The 22,652-nt window shown below is 43.4% G+C and overlaps 1 protein-coding gene across 1 annotated transcript in view; it reads right to left on the bottom strand.

Annotated features, from left to right (window-relative positions):
* Nucleotides 1-17,147, bottom strand: part of COL5A2 (collagen type V alpha 2 chain) — a 383,714-nt gene extending 366,567 nt beyond the window's left edge. Inside the window, exon 1 of the mRNA XM_078680359.1 lies at nucleotides 16,924-17,147. Within this exon, the coding sequence (XP_078536485.1) occupies nucleotides 16,924-17,014 (91 nt within the window). The 5' untranslated portion in view covers nucleotides 17,015-17,147. The remainder of the gene's footprint in view (nucleotides 1-16,923) is intronic.
* Nucleotides 17,148-22,652: the final 5,505 nt, after the last annotated feature.

A 22,652-nucleotide genomic window follows, 5' to 3' on the forward strand; every position in this document is an offset into this window, starting at 1 on the left:
CGTTAGCTAGCGGAGAACCTGCTAGGCATGTTTGCCTAGCTTACCCCTCAGCATTATCTGAGGGAGGTACTCAGGGGCATATGTATGTAGGGTTTGCATCAACCATGCCAAGGAGGTTCACAGGAAATGCAAAAGCTAAGTAGGATTTATCCAGACACTCAAGGCCACCCTGCGTGTTCCTGAGTGGCATGATAAATTGAGAGTAACACAATGCTTCACAAATCACTGTGTTGCGTTACTCAGCCCTCGTAAGGTGTTCGCTGGGTAGAGCTTGGGTATTCCCATGCATCCACCCATGGATTATGAAGCATTCCCGGATTTACCTGGGAATGTGTCAGAATGCTATGCCTTCCCAAGTGAGGAGTAACAAGGAGAAATATCTGTAGCTCTCCTCGTCATTTTGCTCTTTCTATGTGTCCTGCATTCTGCAGCATACTTAGAAGGAGGAAATTGTCTCAGGGGATTGTTTTTGTACAGGAAGGTGCCCCTTACTGGACAAACACAATCTTGTTTACAACACAGGCAACATTGCACCATGGTGCAAGGGTACCGGTGTGGACGCTAGGCAGCACATTGTTCATCATTGCTGGGAAATGTATTTATTGTATTTATTTATTTAAAGTTTTATATAGTGCTAGCTAGACCCGAAAGGTATCAGATCCCTTTACAAGTTGTGAGCATAGGATAGTTTGAGTTGTGAGCATAGGTCAGTTTGAGATACATGTGAGGATACTTGTGGGTCAGATGCAGTAAAAAAGGAAGTATACACAAAACATGACAGGAATGCACCATGTATTCTTAAGTGTGGCACATTCCTGCCATTTCCCTATCATGCAGAGCAGCAAGGTGACTTGCTGTCCTGCTCTGTGTAATATCTTAGTAAATATGCCCACGAGTGGCTTGATACTGTTTTGTGGCACAAATCTCTCATGTTTCTAAAGAAATTAGAAATTTAGAAGTGGTAAATATTTTCAGAGCAAAAAAGAGAAAAACACTCAGACATGCACACTGTATCAGGAAGCAGGTGGGGCTATTATTCGTTTGGACAATGTGAGAAGACATAATGATCCAAGGAGGGAAGGGAGAGACAGAATGGGGGCATCCAAGACCATACTAATCAACTATATTTCTAATCCTGAAAGGTGGTTGCCATTTAACTCAAATAGAGCCCTCCATTAAATGAGTTTCCGTACAAAACAATCAAAGTTGATGATTGTAACGTGTTATAGACCAAAAATAGCAATGTAGGCAACAATATGGGTGCACTTTTTCCTGAAATATTAGCTTTTAATATGAGTGCATACATTTTGTTAATCAAACTATTCAGTTGTCTGGCAGTAGAGTAAAATCAAATTAAGTCAGAAGTAAATGTTTTCCAAGCCATCCGTTTTTTATTAAAAGGCGAAGAAAGCCCTTGGGTTCATAACCAAATATATCTTTAGTTTAAAAAAGAAATTATTGTGAAAAACAAGTTTGGGTAGAGCTGTGTCTCAAATACCGAGGAAACTAACAATTACAAGTAGACATATTTTAGTAAATTGGGTGAAGGGGGCTTGGGATATCTGCCAGGCTGTAACATCTTTCTGGAACTCATTAAGCTGGAAGAACAAATGCAGTAGGTGAGAGAGAACCTGCAAAATGTAAGAGAGGCCTGTATGTGTTTCTTACTTCGACCCCATGCGTATTCCATAACAACTTAGATGTATCTTACTCTTCGGTGAGTTACTATTTCAAAAATATATAAACTTTAGTTAGAAAATCTGTTTTTTCACTTTTCCGAAAGATGGACAAATATACTTCAAACCATTGTTACGACAGTGTGGGATACAGTACAGTGAACGTTCAAAGGAGCTGCTTGTCTTGTATTGCTTTGGACGTGTGCTTTCTTTTTTATTGAAAGGAAAAGGAAAATGTTCTGTGACTCATTTCCCATTGATATCAAACACCACTCAGCTGGAAAGTGATTCCACTTTTAATTTGTTCTCCCTCAAAAATTATAACAATATGGCGAGGATCATTAACAGTTTAGAGAAGCAGGAAAGAGGTTCTGGCAGGGCATACCAGATGTGCAGGTGAAAAGCTGGCAGTCACCTATCAACTTCAATAACCTTCTTCTTTAGAACAGTGGTTAGGCATTCTTCCTCTAGAGTCTAGACACTCCAGCCTACTAGGGTCTGTTCAACATCAAGCAACATTTGTTCAGCAATGGGGAGTTGTAATGGTGCTTCACTACATCAAGGCTTTACAAGAGAAGGTCCTCCACCTTCTTACCCACTGGCCTCTATACCAAATACATCATATTTTCATTGGTGAGGAGGCTTGCTGTAGATCAAGGCGATTCACACTGAGAGATGGCTTTAATGCCTTCTCATAAATTTATAATTTGTTGAGTTTCCCAGCTTTATAGACTTCTTTCTGCTATTGTTTAAAATAACTTGGCTGAATATGAAGAGATGAAAAATATTAGAATCAAGTAGGTAAACACAGCACACCCTTTATTAACTTTGTCTCCATGATACTTTGGTTGCATGATCCTCAAAATCACTTTTTGGTATGACCTTGACTTCTGATCTGATCCTGGGTTTCAATAAAATATAGTTTAATACACACTTTATTTAAGCACTATCGAAGTGAAATGTTGTGTGCCTTGTGCCAATGAGTCATAGACAAGAATTAGAGAGATCAGAGACTCTGCCCAAAAGCTTCAGATCCATTATGACTTTACCAACAAGAAAGTCTGCTTATATTGAACATGATATTTCATTACTATGGACTTCTGTATTTAGCTCAACTCCTCCCATTCCGTCCACATCTTGCCGAATTCACTCCCACAGATCCTTTTGGAAAACTGTGGTGCTACATTTCTGTGCAAACATGGCAGCCACCTTTCATTAACAACTTTAGATGTTGCATTACCCAGCTGGAGTGTGAAACCCAAAAGCAAACTACTGTCTTTTTATCTCTATCTAAACATCTATTTATTGACAACTTTCTTATATAATCATGTTACGTGGTCAATATTTTTATTTGTGTGTAAAGTTGATGTAGTTTTGTTTACTCTCTAAAATATTTGCAAAATACATTGAAGATAATTGGCTAAAAATGTAAAGCATGGGCAGAGCTTGCGGAGTTGTACTCCGTGAAATATCACGGAGTTACTGTAAAAATTCCATTAAATTCCGCAGAGTTTTTGCCCTGGGGAAGTAACTTCTTGCACCATCACATCCCCGCCCCAATCCGTGCTCCTCCTCCCCCAATCCTCCTCTGATCCCACACCATCCCCCAGCCTACGGCCTGAGTGACCTACCATACCTTAGCCTTCTCGTCGTTGGTGGGTGGGTATGGCGGCGCCGGTGGTCCATGGCAATGCAGCCCAGCCGCCAGTCTCCGAGCCACCACTCCCTTCCTGCTCCTGCTGGGATGGCTGCACTGACTCTTGAGTGACTCCTCTTAGAAGAAGAAGCCTGAGCCTCTGCTGCTCTAGCTCAGAGGAAATTCATTTAGGGCGCGAGCCTCGGCCACCTTAGTGCAGCAAAGCTAGCTAACACCAACTCACATCAGATAGGAAGAACAGCAGTGTGCATGGCATATCGCGTGAAGGCATGCCTGTCCCCCATGATAGGGTCAGGCATTCCTTCACGCAATACGCAATGTGCACTGTAGTTCTTCCTGTCTGATCTGTGTTGGGGTTAGCTAGCTTAGCTGCTGCACCAAGGTGGTTGAGGCTCCCACCTTAATTGAATTTCCTCCGAACCGGAGCATCGGAGGCTCAGATTTCTTCTTCTTCTAAGCGGAGTCAAGAGTCAGTGCAGCCAGCCCAGCAGGAATTAAGTGGGGGCTTGGAGACTGCCCGCTGGGCTGCACTGTCATGGACAGTCACCATTTGGGAGGTAAGTCCCCTAGACTCACTCCTCGTGGTGACACCTGTAAACTCCACTTTGAGTGCGGAGTTTTTGCAAACTCTGCTGACGGAGCGGAGTTAACTGCCCACCCTTATAGAAATGTAACTGAAAGTGTATCTGCTTAGGTCACACAAATATTGTAAATGAACAATATACTGTAAGTCTATTAATGTGCATTCTTCTTAGTAAGATGGAGGTTGTAGTTTCTCATTGTTCAATATTGAACAGATCACTTTGGTGAAGGTAAAGAATTATATCTAGCTTTTTTATTAATAATATTATTAAATATATTTATAAAGCGTGACTTTCACTATCTTGGTCCTATGGTGATCTTTTCAGTAATCTTTATAGAGAAAAGAACAACTACCAACAGCACAACTTTAATTAGGCTTGTATGAAGGGACCTAGCTCTTAATCTCTTGCTCCATGAAACATCTATCTCTCGGGTAAGAGTCACGTTGTCAAGTTCCTTCTAAATTGTAGAATACTGTCACAGGCTCTTACACAGCTGGCAACTTATTACAGATATGGGCTACCTTTAATGTAAAAGACCTACCACCCTGTCTCATTTATTGAATTTTTGGAATGCATAGTAGATTAGCTGTAGACGACAGTTAGCTCCTGATTGGAATGTAGTGATTACATTTTCTTTGCAATAGCCTGTGTCCTCTACCTTTGATAGCCTTATTGACATCGTACATCGATTTAAAAGTAATTCTGTCCTTCACCGGGAGTTAATGACGTTCCCTGAGTGTAGCAGACGAAGATACATGTATAGGTTTATCCAGAACAGGTTTTACTGCTGCTTGTACTCTGCACAGCTTTTTTAGATTTTCTGATGCTCCAAGCATCAGTGCATTACAATAGTCAATTCTGCTAAGAACTGCACTTTGGACCACCTACTTTCTATCAAGTTGTGGCAGCAACTGAACAATTTTCCACAATTCTGTGGTAATCCAAAGCACATGGAAGTTGTTCTCTTGACAAGTGTTTCCATTAAGAGGTTGACTGGGTGTGAATGTTTGATTGGTTCAGATGCTCCGTCCATCACCACCCCCTTTTGTACCGCTTTGTTCGCCAGATGTTGGCAGGGTATGCTCAGACGTGAGTCCCTTGTTCACTTTGCCACTGGATTCAAGCAAGCCTGGCTGAAGATGGCTGAAATGCCAGAAACCGGTCCTAGGAAGCTTGTTTCCGGTCCAGGGAAAGCATGGCTTGGCAGTTCGGGCTGGACTGTTCCCAAGAGGCACAGGGTCAGACTGATTTGCATATGGCCATGTCTGAACTGGGGTGGCAGAGTGGGCTAAAGAACGGTGATGGATTAAACCCAGATCTGTTGACTGGGTGTGAGTGTTTGATTGGTTCAGATGCTCCGTCCATCACCACCCCCTTTTCCACCACCCCCCTTTTGTACCGCTCTATTAAGAGGTTATCATCAAAATGAACTCACAAATTACGAACTGATTTGGACATTTCTAGGTCGTCTGTACCAGTCGAAGGACATACATTGTTTGGGAGTTGATCCAAATCATTTGAGGGTGTACAGCATAGAAACTGTTTTCTCACCATTACATTTTAGTGACTTGGTGTTCAGCTAGTGTGCTGCATCTTTCAGACAGTTATGAAAGGCATCCAATGGAGTATGTCTATCACTATCAAGCAAAAGGATCAGTTGTGTAAGATCGGCATAATTCACAGAACTAATGCTGTATGATTGAATGATATTCAGCAGGAGGTGTATGTAAACACTAAAAAGAATAGGTTCCATGTTTAACCTTTCTGAAAGATGAGGGGTTAGTGAAATCGCCTGAGTTCTTTCTGAGTGATAGGATTCTATCCATTTTAGCAGAGTTCCTGCCACTCCTATCTTTTCTGACCTGTTCAGAAGTATTTGATGGTTGACAAGTACAACATTATCAGAACTGCCATCTGACCACTGTTAACCATAATTTGGAGTTCTGTCATGTCTATAATTAATGCAGTTTCTGTGCTATGGGCAGGACAAAAGCCTGTCTGTTTTATTTCCAGGATATTCTACTCTTCAAGCAAATGAGAAAGTTCTTTGCTAACATATTTTTCCAAGCCTTTTAATGGATAGTGGAGTTGCAATATATGTTGATAGTTACTGGGTACTGATGGATCTGCTGTACCTTTCTCCAATGAGGGTGTTATTACTGCTTTCTTACACCTCTGCAGGACCTTGCCTGACACTAGAGACTAATTACATATCTTTTGCAGCCCCCGATACAAGTAATCTGCCCATTTCTTCCAGTATTTTGGAGGTATTGGGTTCAATATAGACCCCAATGGAATGGACATAGCTACAGTTTTGAAGGCTTCCTATGTCATTACTTCAAGCATCTCTACCTTTGTATTGTCTGGAATTTCTGTCTCTTCTTCACTTTTTTCATCATTTGTTTGTTGAGTTGTTTTGGACGAGTTTCCATTTATGTCTGCAATATTCATCTAAATTTTATTATTTAAACATTTGGATAGATCATCACAAAGCTCTTGTGAATGTGCTATTATTTGTTTGGTACAGTCAGGATTCGACAGTTCTTTATCGCCATTGAAGACTTTTTTGGAGCTATTTTTCACCTCCAAAATAGATTGTACATAGTAGCTTCCTTTTGCTTTCCTTATCTCTACTTTAAATATATTAAGTGCTTTCTTTAGTTGTTTATCACGGTCTAAATAGAGTTTTCGCCATTTTCTTTCTATTTGTTAACATTATATTTTAGATTCTTTTAAGGCTTCTGTATAACATAATGCTGATGGCTTACTTTGATGTGTCCTTTCTTTAATTGGTATTACTTTATCTAACTTTCTAGATATTTTTTCCTGCAGCTCATTATAATTCTCATCAACGTATTCTGCTTCACCAAATCATGTCTTCGAGTCAATTAGTTTTTCATGCTGGCTCTTGATTAACTTATGCCAGGCTCTGCCTTGAATTCTTTATCCCTCCGCCCACCTGCCATTGAAGGCCTGAGGTTCTTTATTTCACAAGCCATCAGCATGTGGTCCGACCAACTTAAAGGAATCCTGTCTGTAACTGAAATAAGATCTTCTGTTACTAGTATAAGATTTAGGGAATGTCCCTTTCCAGACCAATTGTTCCACACGACCCTAGGGAATCTTTACATAGAGGGGATATGTTGCCTTCTGCCCAGATATTAAAATTACTCAAATTAAAACAAATTGCATAATTAAGGGCCAGATTAGCGATGACTGTTACAAACGGGTTAACAAAGGTGTTACCTCTACCCGGTGGTCAATAACATGGGATTCTGGAAAACACCATACCCACTTTCCCTGTACAGGAAGAACCCATCACTTCAATTCCTGGCATTTGATCAACCTCCAGCCTGGTGATTTCCCATTCTCTTTAAAACATACTGCCACTACTGCTCCACTTTTGTCCTGTCGTGCTTGATGGATAACTTTTAACCTGGGTGGATAGGCAAATCCCACCGCGATATTAGACGCTGGAGGAATCGATGAGTCAGTGGCAAACAGCAAGTCCCATTCATTAGTTTCAAGTATCAGGTTGATCTCGACTGCATGTTTTACTGCTGACCGAGCATTTACATACCTGCATTTGAATGGTTCTGGCCCCTGCTTATTATTACCTAGAGAGACCATTGGACATTTTCTCACTTGGTTTACCATTCCCTCCTTTATGTTCTTAACTATACCTTTGGGGTTTAACTGTTTCAACCTTTTACTTGAATGGGTTATCCGATTGTCCTGCTTTTTCTCAACCTGAACCTGGAAGCCATCTTTGGGAGTGTGGGCTAACATTTTGTAGCTCCTGATAAATTGTTTAGATGCCCAGAAAGAGTTAGTTTTGTGAAAACATTTGCACAATGTGTACTCTTTAAGAAGGCAACTACTGTTAATTGTATGTGACCAAGGCACATTTTGAGGCAAGGGACTTTAAATACTTGAATCCAAATGTCTGACTTTGCAGTCACAAAATAAAAGGGTTTTGAAGTTGCGAGAGTAGCTGAAGCTACTCACCAAACTCGACACTTGGCAAGAATTGTCTTCTGCCATATAATATATTAGGAATGTTTTAATCATGTGTCACAACATAAAGAGGGTGTTTCCAACACCTTAAGCTCTCGCTCTCTTTCCAAGCACTATGTGAAATGTAGAAAACTATTATTCACTCAGATATTTTGATAGGCGTGCCTCAAACGGCATTTATAAAAACAAATTTGCAAGACAAGACATACTGAGGTCGGAGGACATACTGGGGAAACAAGGGGGAGGATTGAGTTCGGCCACACTGCTACTTCCCCCTAAAGACGTAGGTCCAGCCAACCCCCAGGGACTAAGGGTAGCAGTTTCAAATACCCGTTCCCTGCAGAAACACAGCCTAGAGATCTTCTCGCTCCTCCAGGATAGCATCACAGACATCCTGGCGGTAACAGAAACCAGGCTAGAGGACACTTCAGCCCTGGACATTGTAGATGCCCTTTCATTGGAATACGATGTCCTATGGCATAACAGGCAGAAAATGACAAGAGGAGAGGGCGTAGCAATATTCTACAACAAACGGCTAGCACTAGTTAAGCTAGTTGCAGAGAGCCTCGAAAGCGTGGAAATTTCAGGGGTAAAACTCTGCTCCAAATCCTCATGCCTTAAAGACACCTGATGGGGAACCTCGATCAGGAAAGTGAGTCCCTCACTTGCAGACTCAGAGAGGCCATAGATAAGGTGGCACTTGCCCGAAGGGAAAGAGTTAGGAACAAGTGCAAAGGGGCCCCCTGGTTCAACGAGGACTTGAGGGGAAGGAAGCAAATTCTATGCCAACATGAGAGACTATGGCACAAAAGATACGACCCAGCGATGCTTGCAGAACACAAAGCTGTGTTGGCTACATACAAAAAAGCCATTATGATCAGGAAGGCCGAATACTACGAGACCAGGATTACGGACGCCGATAACAAGCAGAAAGAAACCTTCAGAATCTTAAAAGAACTTAGTCAGAAACATGAGCAGAAATCCACTGCCAGTCCGGTAGACTGCAATAAGTTCCAGTCTTTCTTCCTCCACAAAGTCAGGGACATCTTGACTGACATACACAACACACACACTAACCAGTACCCCTGGGCAGTGGACATGGCACCTTGTGCCCACAGTAAGCCTTTCACCACCCTCCCAAGGTTGGACCGATATTCTCTGTCCCATTTGATGGACCGTGTCAAATCAGGCTCACCAGCAGACCCCTGCCCACCAAGGGTTTTCCGAATGGCCCTACCTGGGATAGAGAGGGAGGTCCTTGACCTGCTTAATCGATCACTGGAAACGGGTTGTGTCCCTGCTAACTTCAAGGAAGCACATCAGCGCACTAATATGCGGAGTTCCCCAGGGTTCAGCACTGTCTCCCCTTCTCTTTAACATCTATCTCCAGCCACTTGTGGCCACTCTGGCCCTTATGGACTGCCAAGTGTTTAATTATGCAGATGATACACAAATAATCCTCCAGATTGACAACTCCTCCCATGCCCATGCACGCATGCAAAACATAGTTCGGTACGCGGTTAACTGGATGACAGCCAACTAGCTTAAAATCAATCCCGACAAAACCAAGGTTCTTGCCATCACCACCGGACACAACCCTTGGAATGACCTCCTCTGGTCACGAGAGCTGGGTACCACCCCTACACCAGTCCCGGTTGTAAAAAGTGTAGGCATCAAAATAGATGCCAAGCTCACAGTGTCGAACCAAGTTTCCACCATGGTCGGTACCTGCGTGGGCTTACTGAGGCAACTGCGGAAACTGTCTCCCCTCTTCTCATTTGCCACACTACAGATGGTCATGTTGGCAATGATTGTGTTGCAGCTGGACTATGACAATGCCTTGTACATTGGTCTCCCCGAGAAACTGTTAACTAAACTACAAGTGGCGATGAATGATGCAGCTAGGCTGATATTCAGGCTCCCAAGATGGGCACATGCTACTCTTTTACTGCAGCAGCTGCACTGGCTCCCCATTAAATGGAGAGCCAGGTTCAAAGGCCTCTGCATTGCCCACAAAGCCATCCATGGCCAGGCCCCAGTATACATCAAGGAGCGCCTAGGAAACTATGTGCCTAGACGTACTCTCAGGCCTACTGGTCTGCCCACGATTCAAAACAACCTCTAAAGGCAGCAGGGCCTTCTCTGTATTGATCCCTCAACTGTGGATCAGGCTACCAGACAGCCTGCAAAAGGAATCTTCCTTCTCCCCTTCAGGTAAAGATTCAAGATTCTTCATTTTCATAGAGGTTTTGGGAACAACATAGGCCTCGACCGGGAGTATGTACATCCGACCTTTGACTGGGTTTAGTTACTCTCTCGCAGCACTAAGAGACCTGTCAATGATTATTCACTCTATAAATCCCAGTTAACATAACATAACATAACAGACAAGCAACAATAATTCCACAGATTTAGCTAAACACCTCACGTCATCTATAACTAAGTGCACCATTTCAATGAAAAATTAATGACAGGATAGTTCATTCATGGGTTTATGTAACACCATATTAGTTTCCTGGTTTAATTTTCAGCACTGGAACTGGCTTTGACTTGTGGAACTCCAGTCCCAAAGTAATATATTCCGATGCAGCAGTCAGAACTCCTGCATGGCTAATTTGAATAGGGGTGTGCCGTCTGCAAATTAGTGACACAGGTGCCTCCTCCAGTATTGTAATACTGCACATTCGCTGGATGATTCCAGTGGAGATGGAGTACATCATTATTTGTGTATAAATTCCAGGCCAGGCATGAATGTTGCCCAACTCTAAAAGCCAAGAGGTGCACCTCATTAGGACAGACTACCATTGGTGTCCTGTATATACAGTATTCAACATGCTTAACACCATGTCCCAAGCAGTAAAAAGCAACAAGGCAACAACGACTTGCTAACTCTTCAAGCCATATCATCCCTGAAGCAATTGAATTATAGGCCCACTGGGAACACGCTTGGTTCAATGCATCAAGTAGTGTAAGTGTAAAAGTCAACTAGTTTAGTGTAATTAAAAATACATAAATAATTAGACAAATCTTTTAGCCGGTGGTTACAGATGCAGTCAATTGGAATATCAGATGCAAGCTGGTCTGCTTTTCAGACTCTCCTATTAGCTACGGTCCTCAATTAAGGTGTATAAAAAGAGGTTTGTGCACTGGCTGATGAAACTGAGTTATCACTCTACATAATCCATAGCACCTCTAAAACTCTGAGGAAGGGGCTATTTATGTCATAGTGTATCATAATGACCACATATCAAAACATGAGCTTGCATGGATACTTTCATCAACCAATAGTAATCTCACAGGTATTTTTACTTTCAACTTGCCCATTTATTGGAGCTAGATGTTCATGGCACGTTTAGTGACTCGGTGAATTAATAATCATAAAAGGCCAGTTATCTATTAATATATGCACGGTAAAAATGAAGCTCTTCAAAATGGCTTCTACTTCTTCAACATCTTGGTCCTTTTTTTGTTGCTCAATCCGAGACACATAGGGACTTAGGGGCATATTACCAAGGCAGGAGATATGTGATTATCGCCGCTTTAGGGGCCGTTTTCGGCCGCTAAGCGGCGATAGAATAATTCTATCGCCCTATTAGCAAGCTGTCGCTAACAGCAGTTAGCGACAGCTTGTAGGCGATAGCGAGCGGTTTGGGGCCCGCTTTGCATGTCAGCGATATTTATCGCTAATGACATGCAAAGTGGGCGTACCCAACCTGTTAGCGACTGAAAGCAGTCGCTAACGTCGCTATCGCCTATTAGCAAGGCAGGCGTAGCGATGGAAATTTTCACGCTAAGCGCGAATATCTCCAAAAACTAATGCCTGTTCAGACCAGTTCTTAGCCATTATATCCAATGGGAGTTGGATATTATGGCTAATCCCTTATTAGTGATAATGTGTAAATATCGCTGGATTACCAGCGATATTTGCGCATTTCGCCGCTAACGCCGGATATTTTATCGCTTTAGAGATAAACGTTGCTAATAGCACGTTATCTCTGCGATAATATCTGGCGATGCTTGGCGTTAAAAAAATACTCGCTAAGCCAATTTAGCGATAAATATCGCTAGTTGTTGGTAATATGCCCCTTAATTATTTGGGTGCTGTATAGATTCCCAAGATAGATAAAGAACATTAGGATGCTATTGGGACTGATTTACAGTACAAGTTTCCAAACATCTACTAGTCACAGACAGAGAAGCAGACATGTTCAAACCATCAATAATTGTACTTAGACAATATAAAGCTTGGAGGAAATCATTCATCAAATGTTAAAGATCATTCCCAGAAAAAATTTGTTATAATGAATGCACTAGCAGTGTTCCTCCACTCACCTATAGATTACTGGAATTTCCATTTCCATTTCATTTGTAGGGGTGGTTTTCCAGTGACATCAGGTGTACCCATTTCCCTCAAAATTATAGGTTGATTGTCACATTCCACGAGTCATAGCTGCTTGAAATATAACCTTAGTCTGCTGAGACATTAAAAGTAACCCTGGTGGCCAGGCTATCTTGCCCCTCAGTCTACAGGAGAACCTTCCAGACATTCACAAGAGCAAATTAAGAGCCCATGCCTAGGCCTCCTCCATACGATGAAAGCCCACAGTTAAGTGCAGCCTAAGCCCTAGCAGCTGTCAGGGGTCCAGTAGAGATTGTTTAAAAAGTAAATGAAAACTCCATTGAAAGGAAATCTGCAACATTCCAGGTATGTACATAAACATCTGGCAAAAATCGTTTGAGCACAATGATTGGCCATAGTTGCTGGACAGATGTTTGGATGAAAAGTAAAGGCTATCATCTAATATAGAGGCATGACGCATCAAATTCATTTTTAAATCAGTCTTTGTAAAGGAAGATGACCATATCAATAAGGCAATTTATTTCACTCCATAATGCCTGTCAGTACAAAGCATAGTCTGATAGTTTCCCCTCAGTCAGATTTCATTGTTTGCACCATTAATGCAGAACCGCCACGCCATCCTAAGTTAAACTGGACCCTTACTCATAAGAAAGGCCAACATCACAAATGTGGTTTCTCAACATTCGGCGGCGTCACCAGCTCACTTCATCTTTTGGATGGACCTGCTCACCAGCATCCTGAACACCCACATGATTGGCTACCACAAATATGCTAAATATGCTTAATTCCACCTCAAGCTTGAAGATGATTCAGGGAACTTTCTAAACGTATCTCGCTGCTTATCACAGATTCGACATTGGATGCAGAAAAAAAGCCTCTACTTATATGAAAAAAAAATACAAATCTTGTTTATGGCCTTGTTAACCCAGCTCTCCAGCCTAATGTTGGGTGCTAGTCACTAAGACCCCCCACCCCCAACTTCCTTCTAATGTTATCTTCTAATCAGCTTTCCACTGCTTATGTCTGTTAGAAGAGGTTCTGTCAGTCCTCCCCCTCTCACCGATAAAGCTGTAGTATTTGGTGTGGCAATATTATATCCCACCTATATTAAGTGAATACTGTCTCTATGACTGAGCCCCAAATAAATCACTCTCACCACTTCAAAGAATATAGAACCATGACTTCCATCTCTGATTTCGTTTCAAATGCCATGATCACATATGTCCCTCCAGTAGTTAAAACTAATTAAAAGAAATCAAACTTCTAATCCCTTTTTGTTCGTCTATAAAGATTGCTGCTCCCTGGTTCTTACTAAGTTGTCCTTTATCTTACAACTATTTGACAGTCTCATATGAAATGTATTCACGATATGGCTAACAAAGGGTTAGCAATTCTCTTTGAGGACCAGACCAGCCTCCCACTCCAGCTCAGACTTGAAGACCAATTTTTCAAATTGAGGATATCCCTAAAACCCACCCTCTTCAGCTAGGAGCATGGTTATACTTTTAGAAAATAAACCAGATATCACATGATCCTGCTGGTGGGACGGCACCCAAGGCCAGCAAACTGTGACCACTATTGTAGGCTACTCAGAGACCTTGTTGGTTCCTCTTCAAGGCTTTGACCATGGATTTCTACAGACATGATGTATGTTCTCAAAAGCAGACTCCACTCTTCGGCTAGCTCAATGACATTACTTCAATGTCCAGGCTCTGTATTTGTGGTCCCTCTTATAGGTATCTCTATCCTAAAGACCCCTGTAGCTACTACAAGGTATTATGCAGCGCTTGACAATAAGTGAAACGAAAATAATTAAAATAAAACTACAAATTGAAATCCTGGAGGGGGAGGCATGGTGCTCAAGAGAAACACAGGGACGATGATTGTAAGGAGCATGCCAAGGAAATAAACAAACTTAATTTCCTGTGCTAGTCTTTTGTGACCTATTTCAGTGCTTAATTTTTTTTTTTTTAAATACACGCAGCTCGAAATTGTTCTTTGTAGTTTATCATCTGTGTGCTGTAGAGTGCCAGAGTTGTAGAATACCAAGGCTCCCTAGTCTAGATTCTCCTGCTTGCCTTTTTCTTTCACTTCCACACACTTTCTCAATCTTTATGTCCTTTTTCATCCCTGCTTTCTCACTTGCCACTTTATTCCTATGTTTCCCTCCATCCTCCTTTCATTCTTTTCTGCCTTTCTCTCTCTTGCTCTGGGTGTTCTGATCATGAAAAAGTCTTGGCCCTCAAAATTCATTCTCTGCAACTACCTGCACACATTAAACAATGCAGAACCATTGAACCCCATACTACAAATAATATAACAGGCGTGTCACATAAAAATAACTATCCCATGTACATTTGATAAACTTTGGAGTCAGACAAAAAGCAGGAAACTCATCAGAAACAATGATCACTGGATACAACAAATACAAAATGGCCACTAGAGGGCGAATCTGAAGTGCTGGAACAACATCACACCAGGGAGAACCTTCAGACTGTCTTGAGACTAAGGGAAACCGAACAAAAGACCTGGCTTTTAGTTCTCAAAGACTCAAACATTTGCTTCAAAATGTATTTTCTCATGCATGTTTTTTTGAAAAATAATGAAGACAAATCTGGTTATTTTGTTTTTTAAGATCTACTTATTTAATCATTACAGTACCTGTACAGCACCCATTTTCGTATTGCTCTGCAACTGAAGAGTGAATTATAACTTGTATTACGTCGGTAGTCTATTTGAAACGTTGAGGACACGAGCAATTCTAAAACTGACACGTATCAGCACTGCCCAAGGGCGTTAATCTCGCCTCTTCTAATGTGCTGAACACTACAGCCTCGAAATGCGTATCTGTACTGGGGTGGAGCAAACATCCTCTAAATTAATGTGTTGACATTTATTTGATTGCATTAAACATCTAAACGTGTACATACTCTTCGATACATGCCCTCTCCCAGCCACTAATTATTCAACATAACATCACCTAGTGCCTGTAAACAATCAAATGAATTGGAGCCAAAATGAGTGAATAAAAAAAACAGAGGATTTTTAAGTTAAGAGTCGAGTATTTCTCTGTGTGGAAGAAATGACGCAATACGCCTTCAGCAGGCGCAGCAGCAGCTGTGTTCTGGGCTGCACCGTGTCATCGTTTGACGCCTGGACCCAACGTGCGCGTGCCAAAGTCAAGCAAGGCAAGTTACCCAAATCAAAAGCTTTTTAGTGTTTTCTCTTGAACTGCGGGAGGTACAGGCTCGTTTTCCTGCAGTAATCGCCACGTGTGTGTGTGTTGACCTTAATGTACGAAACATGTGTTCATGAAATGTCCTGCTCGGGCAACAGCCCTCTAAACACTATGCTATATTAAAAGCGTCGATCAATAATTCCTAAACTATGAACCTCTGCACTTTAAGGCTCTAGACTCGAGTTGTGGGGCAGCCGATGACTCCTAGAGGTGACATGCAAGGTGGCAGGGCTGTAAGTGGAGAAGGATGGTTCTATCAAGAGCAGAGCAGCAGATGTCACCTGGCAGTAGGCCGCCAGAATATAACCGGCTATAAACGAGAAGGGAGCATGAGGAGAAATGCAATATACAGCTGGCCTCCTTCTTTCAACATAAAGAAATGACTGGCCCAGAAGAAGGCAAGGCTGGGAAACAGGCTAGAAAGAACGAGCAGCCTGGGACTCATCAACCTCCCTGTCACTGGAAAGTAATCTACAGGGACCGCACAGCAGAGCAGGGTCCCTGGAAACAAGCCAAGGGAGCTAAAGTTAGACAGTGTTTCAACTCTCAAAGAAAAGGGACAGGAAGAGGGCAGGTTTCAATGCTTCTATGAGCTCTTTTCAGGGACAGACAATAGAGCAGCTAAAACACAAAGAGGACCCCTCCCTGGTCTGCTCCCGCCATCGCCTGCCTCTTCAGAGGTATAACAAAACTGAGTCGGCATCTCTTACGGTTAAGTTTATTCGCTGACGCTCCCACTGAGCAATTCTCGTGTCCCAGGTGCTGTCTGTCACTGTCATCCTGAAACGTTTGGGTCCTGGAGACTACCACATAAATAAGTTAAAACTAACATTCTTAATTTCTTTTTCTTTCCTTTTTATTCTTCTTTTTGCTTCTCTTCCTCTTTCTTTCTCCTTTCGCTTCCCGCTTCTTCACTTCCTTCCTTTCTTCCTTTATTAATTCCTGACTTCCATCCTTTTTTCACCTCCCATTTTTTTCTCTCCTTTCCTTTCTTTATACCCTTCCTAGCTCCTTCCATTTTCTCTGTTCTTTCTTTCTAGTTACCTTCCTTTGCCTCTCTTTCCTTTTTCCTACTTTCTTTATCTTTCGTTTTATCTTCTGGACCTTCACTGCTTTGCCACCCAGTCCCCCACCTGCTTCTTTCTTTCTTTCTTTCTTTCTTTCTTTCTTTCTTTCTTTCTTTCTTTCTTTCTTTCTTTCTTTCTTTCTTCCTTTCTTTCTTTCTTTCTCTCTTCTTTCTTTCCTCCATTCTGTATCGTTAACTCTTCTCGTGATAAAGTAACACAAGTGTGTTTACTGATAAACGCCAAGGAACAGTTTAAAACGTCCACGTTAAGTCAGAGTTATGCAGTAAACTGACGCACATCAAGTTGTCAGAACACACAACTTACCACTTTCTTCTTCTTGTCCATGGACCGCTGCAAACGACCCTAATAAAAACGTGAGAACTAAAAAAGTCCTGGTTTCTTTCAAAATCATCATGTTTACTAAATAAACATGCGTCCTCCTGCGGAGCGGAAAAGCAGCAATTTACAGTCGTTTTAGCACCATTTAAGCCAGTAGCGTGTTCCTCTCCTTCAGCACCAGCTCCGGGACAAAGTCAGCAAACAGATTTTTTTTTAAGTGGTGCAGCTTTAAATACGAAGAATGCTGCCTCGGCGGCTTTGCCAGCCCCCTTTTCAGCCTGTTCAGACTTAGTCATCCAGTCCCTCCCAAGCAACCGCTTGATTGATACTAAACAACTGATTCGGAGCTCGACTCCCTCTGCCTTGAACTCCTATTGAATTACATCCGCACATGGGCTCGTTCACGACCCTCCTCAAAGAACAATCAAGCCTTGCACCATGGAATTCCTCCACTCTGGAGAGTTAATAGTCTGTAGAGCTTCATTAGTGCTCGAACACCGGAAGCGGGTTTAATATTTATTAAAGCCAAGTAAAGTAATACTCAGCAAAACTAACAGAAAGCACTGTCTAAATAGCATGGCATAAAGCATCAACCGTAAGAGATGATTCACTGTCATTAAAAACATTATTTACAGGTGTTGTAAAGTGCCACAAGGTCTCCTTACAGCAACTCACTGCGATGTAGATGTTGACAAAATAGTTCAGCTTAGTGAGGGTAATAAAGAGGAGGACAGAGTTCAGCTGGAAGGGGTGAAAGAAAATGTGATCGATATTCTTCAATCAAATTAGGATCTCTATAACATCCCTCATTAACTTTTTCCACTTCCCACAGAGAAGTCGCTGTTTGGAGAAAAAAGGCTAAAAACCTTCTTTACACATTCAACATGATCTGGATTCATCAGCCGACGGAGTCTGAACTAATATGAAACAACACATCATGTACATTAAAAAGTATATATGAGAAGGGTCGAAGCGTAATTCTTCTAACAAGAATCCATTCGCTTGCTGAGGCCCCCACTGAGTGGAAGATGTCATACATGTTCCGTACCTGTGAGTCATGCCATGACATCACAAGACTCAATGGCACCCAGTTCCACCACTCTCTGCAGTGTCTCAATCTTCAGTTTGTTCAAACTCTACCTCATTGTTCAGGTGTTTTCTCCCCAGCTGGTGATTAATTCCCATACTATGTGTAACCTGTTATACCTGTCAGCCTTAGGGTGGTCAGCCCCCTATTTGCCTCCAATTTTGCTGATCTGTTTTTGTTGGTTGAAGGACTCTGGGCACATTACCACTGCTAACTAGTGCTAAAGTGCATATACTTTCTCCCTAAACATGGTTTGATTGAATTTATCCACAATTGTCATATTTAATTTACTTGTAAGTACCGAGTAAAGTGCACTGTTTGTGTCCATGGACTGTAGATTAAATTCTACTAGGGGGCCTGCAACACTGATTGTGCTACTCACTTAAATCACGCTTTAAAACACATCTCAGGCCTGCCACTGCAGCAGAGTCTGTATGTGCAGTTTACCCTTCCATTTCGACTTGGCATTCAAAACCTCTTGCCAAGCTTTAAACTCTCCTTTTATTACATATATATCACCTCTAAGTTAGGTCCTAGGTAGCCCAAAGGGGCAGGTTTTATGTAATCAAAAGGTAAGACATGGACTTTTAGGTTTTACATGTCCTGTTAATGAAAAACTCACAAATTTGTTTAACACTACTGTGAGGCCTACCCCTCCCATAGATTAACAAAGGGGATTTCTTGTTACCTCTGATTTTGTCATTCCCAATTGGAAGGAGGCAGACCTGTCATGTTTAGGATCTATGGAATTATAATGATAAATCCTCTTCAACTGTAAAGTCAAATGTTTCATTACAATTTAAAAAATTCCACTTTTAGAAAGATGCCATTTTTCTGCTCTTAGCTATGTGTGCTTGCTGCCTGTCTCCAATTCATGTCTGGGGTGGATGACAGCTGGGCCTTGTGCATTCCCTGTAGACAGCCACACAGAAGGGACTCTTAGGTGTGACTGATGGGCCATCCACATTCTGAGGGACCATCCTTGGCAAGATGGGAGGGAGGAGCTGGGCACAGCCTAATACTTACACCTGAAGAGGCTGTGCCCTATCCCCACACAAAGTACTCCTTAACCCCCTATAGTGAGTCTGGAGCCAGGGCAGGAAGGGAGGATTGCTGGGCACATCAAAGCCCCTGTTTGATGTCGCCCCCATTTCAAAGGCACCAATGACTATAAGAACTGGACTTCTGACCCTACCAACTCAGTACACTGCTAGACCTGTGGATACTCTGTCAGGAAGAAGGGATGCTGTGCAGCTGAAGGACTGTCTCTCTGCTGGACTGTTGCTCTGATTTGCTTTTCTGCTGTGCTGACCTGCCTTCTGCCTGCTGCCCTCCTTGTCTGGGTGAGAAGGACTGGACCTACACCACTTGAACCCAGAGTGACTCCAAGGGCATATCTCCTTGCCCTTGGAAGTGGCGCCAATCTAGTCCTGGGCCCTTGGAAGTGGGTATAAATATCTGCTCAGAGTGACTCCAGGGGCATATCTCCTTGCCCTGCCAAGTGGTGCCAGTCCAGTCCTGGCCCCCTGGAAGTGGGTATAAATTGCTGCTCCAGCAGTGATCCATTCATAGACGCTGTTGCACGGCTCAGAACCAGTGCATCTCCATTAAAGACAATGCATTGCCACTTCTGCAGGGATCGAGTGCATCGCCTCACTCATGGCGCTGCACATCATCTCAATTCCTGTTAGACCTGGCATCTTTTGGCATGTTTCCCCTGACTTTTTGCTTTCTGACCTCCTGGTTTTGACCCTGTTTTTTCTGGTTTAGTGTCTCTGCGCACTTTCTCACTGCTGTTCAGTGTTAAAGTGCAAGTGCTTCTGTTGTAAATTGTGTTACGGGTTGGTGTTTCCATAATTGGCATATTTGATTTACTAGTAAGTCCCTAGGACAGTGCACTTGGAGTGCCAGGGCCTGTAAATCAAATGCTATTAGTGGGCCTGCAGCACTGATCATACCACCCACAGAAGTAGTCCTGTAAAGGTAACTCAGACCTGCCACTGCAGAGTTTGCGCACAGTTTGTAACTGCCATTTCGGCCTGGCAGGTGCACCCACTTGGCAGGCCCTAATATTCCCTTTTCTGACAAATAAGTGTTCCCTAAAGTAGGCCCAAGGTACTCCTGTGGGCAGGGCGCTGAATATGTTAAAGGTAGGACATGTACTAGTGTGTGAGACATGTCTTGGTAGTGAATTACAGTGCATTTAGTTTTTCCCTATGTAAATGCTATCTGTCCCATAGGGAAGAATAGGAGTTTATTTATAAGATCTTATAAATATATCTTTCCATTGGGACAAGATAGTGTTGGAACTGGCCCTTCTTGCAGGGTCATCCTCAAACTTTTTGCTTCTTCCTCCCTTATTTTTCCTGACCCGTGGCTGTTGGCAATAGGACTTTGCGCACTTTACCACTGCTGATCAGTGCTAAAGTGCATATGCTCTCTGTTTAAATTGTTATTCTGATTGGATATACATGTTTGGCATATTTGTATCACCATGAAGTCCCTAGTAAAGTGCACTGGGTGTGCCAGGGCTGGTGATGACAAATGCTACTAGTGGGCCTGCAGCACTGATTGTGCCACCCACAGGAGTAGCTCTAAAATGGTGTCTCAGGCCTGCCACTGCAGTGCCTATGGGCAGTTTAGAACTGCCATGTCCTCCTGGTCAGTGTCCCCACTGACCAGGCCTAACCCTTCCCTTTTTGTGCACATCAGTCACCCCTATGGAAGGCCCAAGGTACCCCCCTGGGCCGGGTGCAGTGTATGTAAAAGGTAGAGCATGTACTAGTGCAGGTGACATGCTCTGGTAGTGAATGGCAGCCATTTTCGTTTTTCACTACTGTAAGGCTATCTTGCTCCATAGATTAACATGGGGGATGCTGGCTACAGTGGTTAACAGCATTTCTTCCCATAGGAACAAGATAGGACATAAGTATCTAGTATCCCTGAACTCAGAATTTAATAACACATCTTTTAGGAAAGGTTGTTTTTAAATCCTGGGTTTGAGAACAGCACTTTTAGAAAGTTGCTGTTCTCTTGTCTAACCCTTCTGTGTGCCTGGGCCTGTTTGTGTATTGACTGTCTGGTTTGTGAGTGACAGGGGCTGGGGAATTCCCCAGCAGGATGGATGAGTCAGCACTAGGCTGAATGACTGCAGTTGGAACTGGAGTGGTGGGAGGAGTTAGCACCTGGGCTGAATAGGGCTGTGCCTGCCTTCCACAATGCTGGCTCCACCCCCCTGCTGGGCGGCTGAGGACCCTGCCCCTCACTCTGAAAGGAAAGATGCAGCCAGCAAAACAAAGTGCTCAGGATCCACCCAGAACTGGTTCAGACCGGGCTCAGGGCCCACATGCACCAAGAGAACAAAGACTTTAGGGATATAAGTACAGGACCCCTGACAACAGAAAATTAGATCATCCTGGAAATCAAGAAGGAACCTCTGCCAAGGAGAAAGCTGAAACTGAAGAAGGAAGATTGTCCTGCTGTTGCTCTGCTGGACTGACCTGCTGCTTTGCTGCCAAGGAGAGGGGAAGGACTTTGCTGTGTGCTGTGTCCCCTGTCTTGAAGGAATCTCCAAGGGCCTGAGAAGAGATGGCTCCCTGTTTTGAAGTCCCAGGAACAAAAGGACTACACCCCCAGCTTCCCTGAACTCTGCTGAGAGAGTTCTGTCCCTCCTAGAGTGCTTGATCCAGTTGTGGGGCCTCTGGAGGATGTACCTGTGCTGGGAAGCTTGAAACTAAGCTTGAGAGACTTTTTTAATCTGAAAAGTGTTGCATCGCTCGCTTGCGGAGCGCATCCCCGACAGTGCGAGAAGTTTCCCGCCGCTACGAAGGTCGAGATCGTCGCAGCGCCGTCGCATCCTTTGTTTGTGGGAAAGTGCTCAGGATCCACCCAGAACTGGTTCAGACCGGTCTCAGGGCCCACATGCACCAAGAGAACAAAGACTTTAGGGGTATAACTACAGGACCCCTGACAACAGAAAATTAGATCATCCTGGAAATCAAGAAGGAACCTCTGCCAAGGAGAAAGCTGAAACTGAAGAAGGAAGATTGTCCTGCTGTTGCTCTGCTGGACTGACCTGCTGCTTTGCTGCCAAGGAGAGGGGAAGGACTTTGCTGTGTGCTGTGTCCCCTGTTTCGAAGGAATCTCCAAGGGCCTGAGAAGAGCTGGCTCCCTGTTTTGAAGTCCCAGGAACAAAAGGACTTCACCCCCAGCTTCCCTGAACTCTGCTGAGAGAGTTCTGTCCCTCCTAGAGTGCTTGATCCAGTTGTGGGGCCTCTGGAGGTTGTACCTGTGCTGGGAAGCTTGAAACTAAGCTTGAGAGACTTTTTGAATCTGAAAAGTGTCGCATCGCTCGCTTGCGGAGCGCATCCCTGACAGTGCGAGAAGTTTCCCACCGCTACGAAGGTCGAGATCGTCGCAGCGCCTGACGCCGCTGCCAGAGCCGTCGCATCCTTCGTTTGCGGGACGCACCAGACCGGTGCGGGAGAACTGAACATCGCTGCGAGTATCGTCGCAGAGCCTGTCGTCGCTGGGTGAGATCGCCGCACCGCTTGCTTGCGGGTCGCATCACGTCGCTGTGAGTGTCGAAGCAGAATCAACGCATCGAGGAGCTGTGAGAGAGAGGATC

This window comes from Lissotriton helveticus, chromosome 3_1 (genome assembly GCF_964261635.1).
Source record: "Lissotriton helveticus chromosome 3_1, aLisHel1.1, whole genome shotgun sequence".
Lineage (NCBI taxonomy): Eukaryota > Metazoa > Chordata > Amphibia > Caudata > Salamandridae > Lissotriton > Lissotriton helveticus.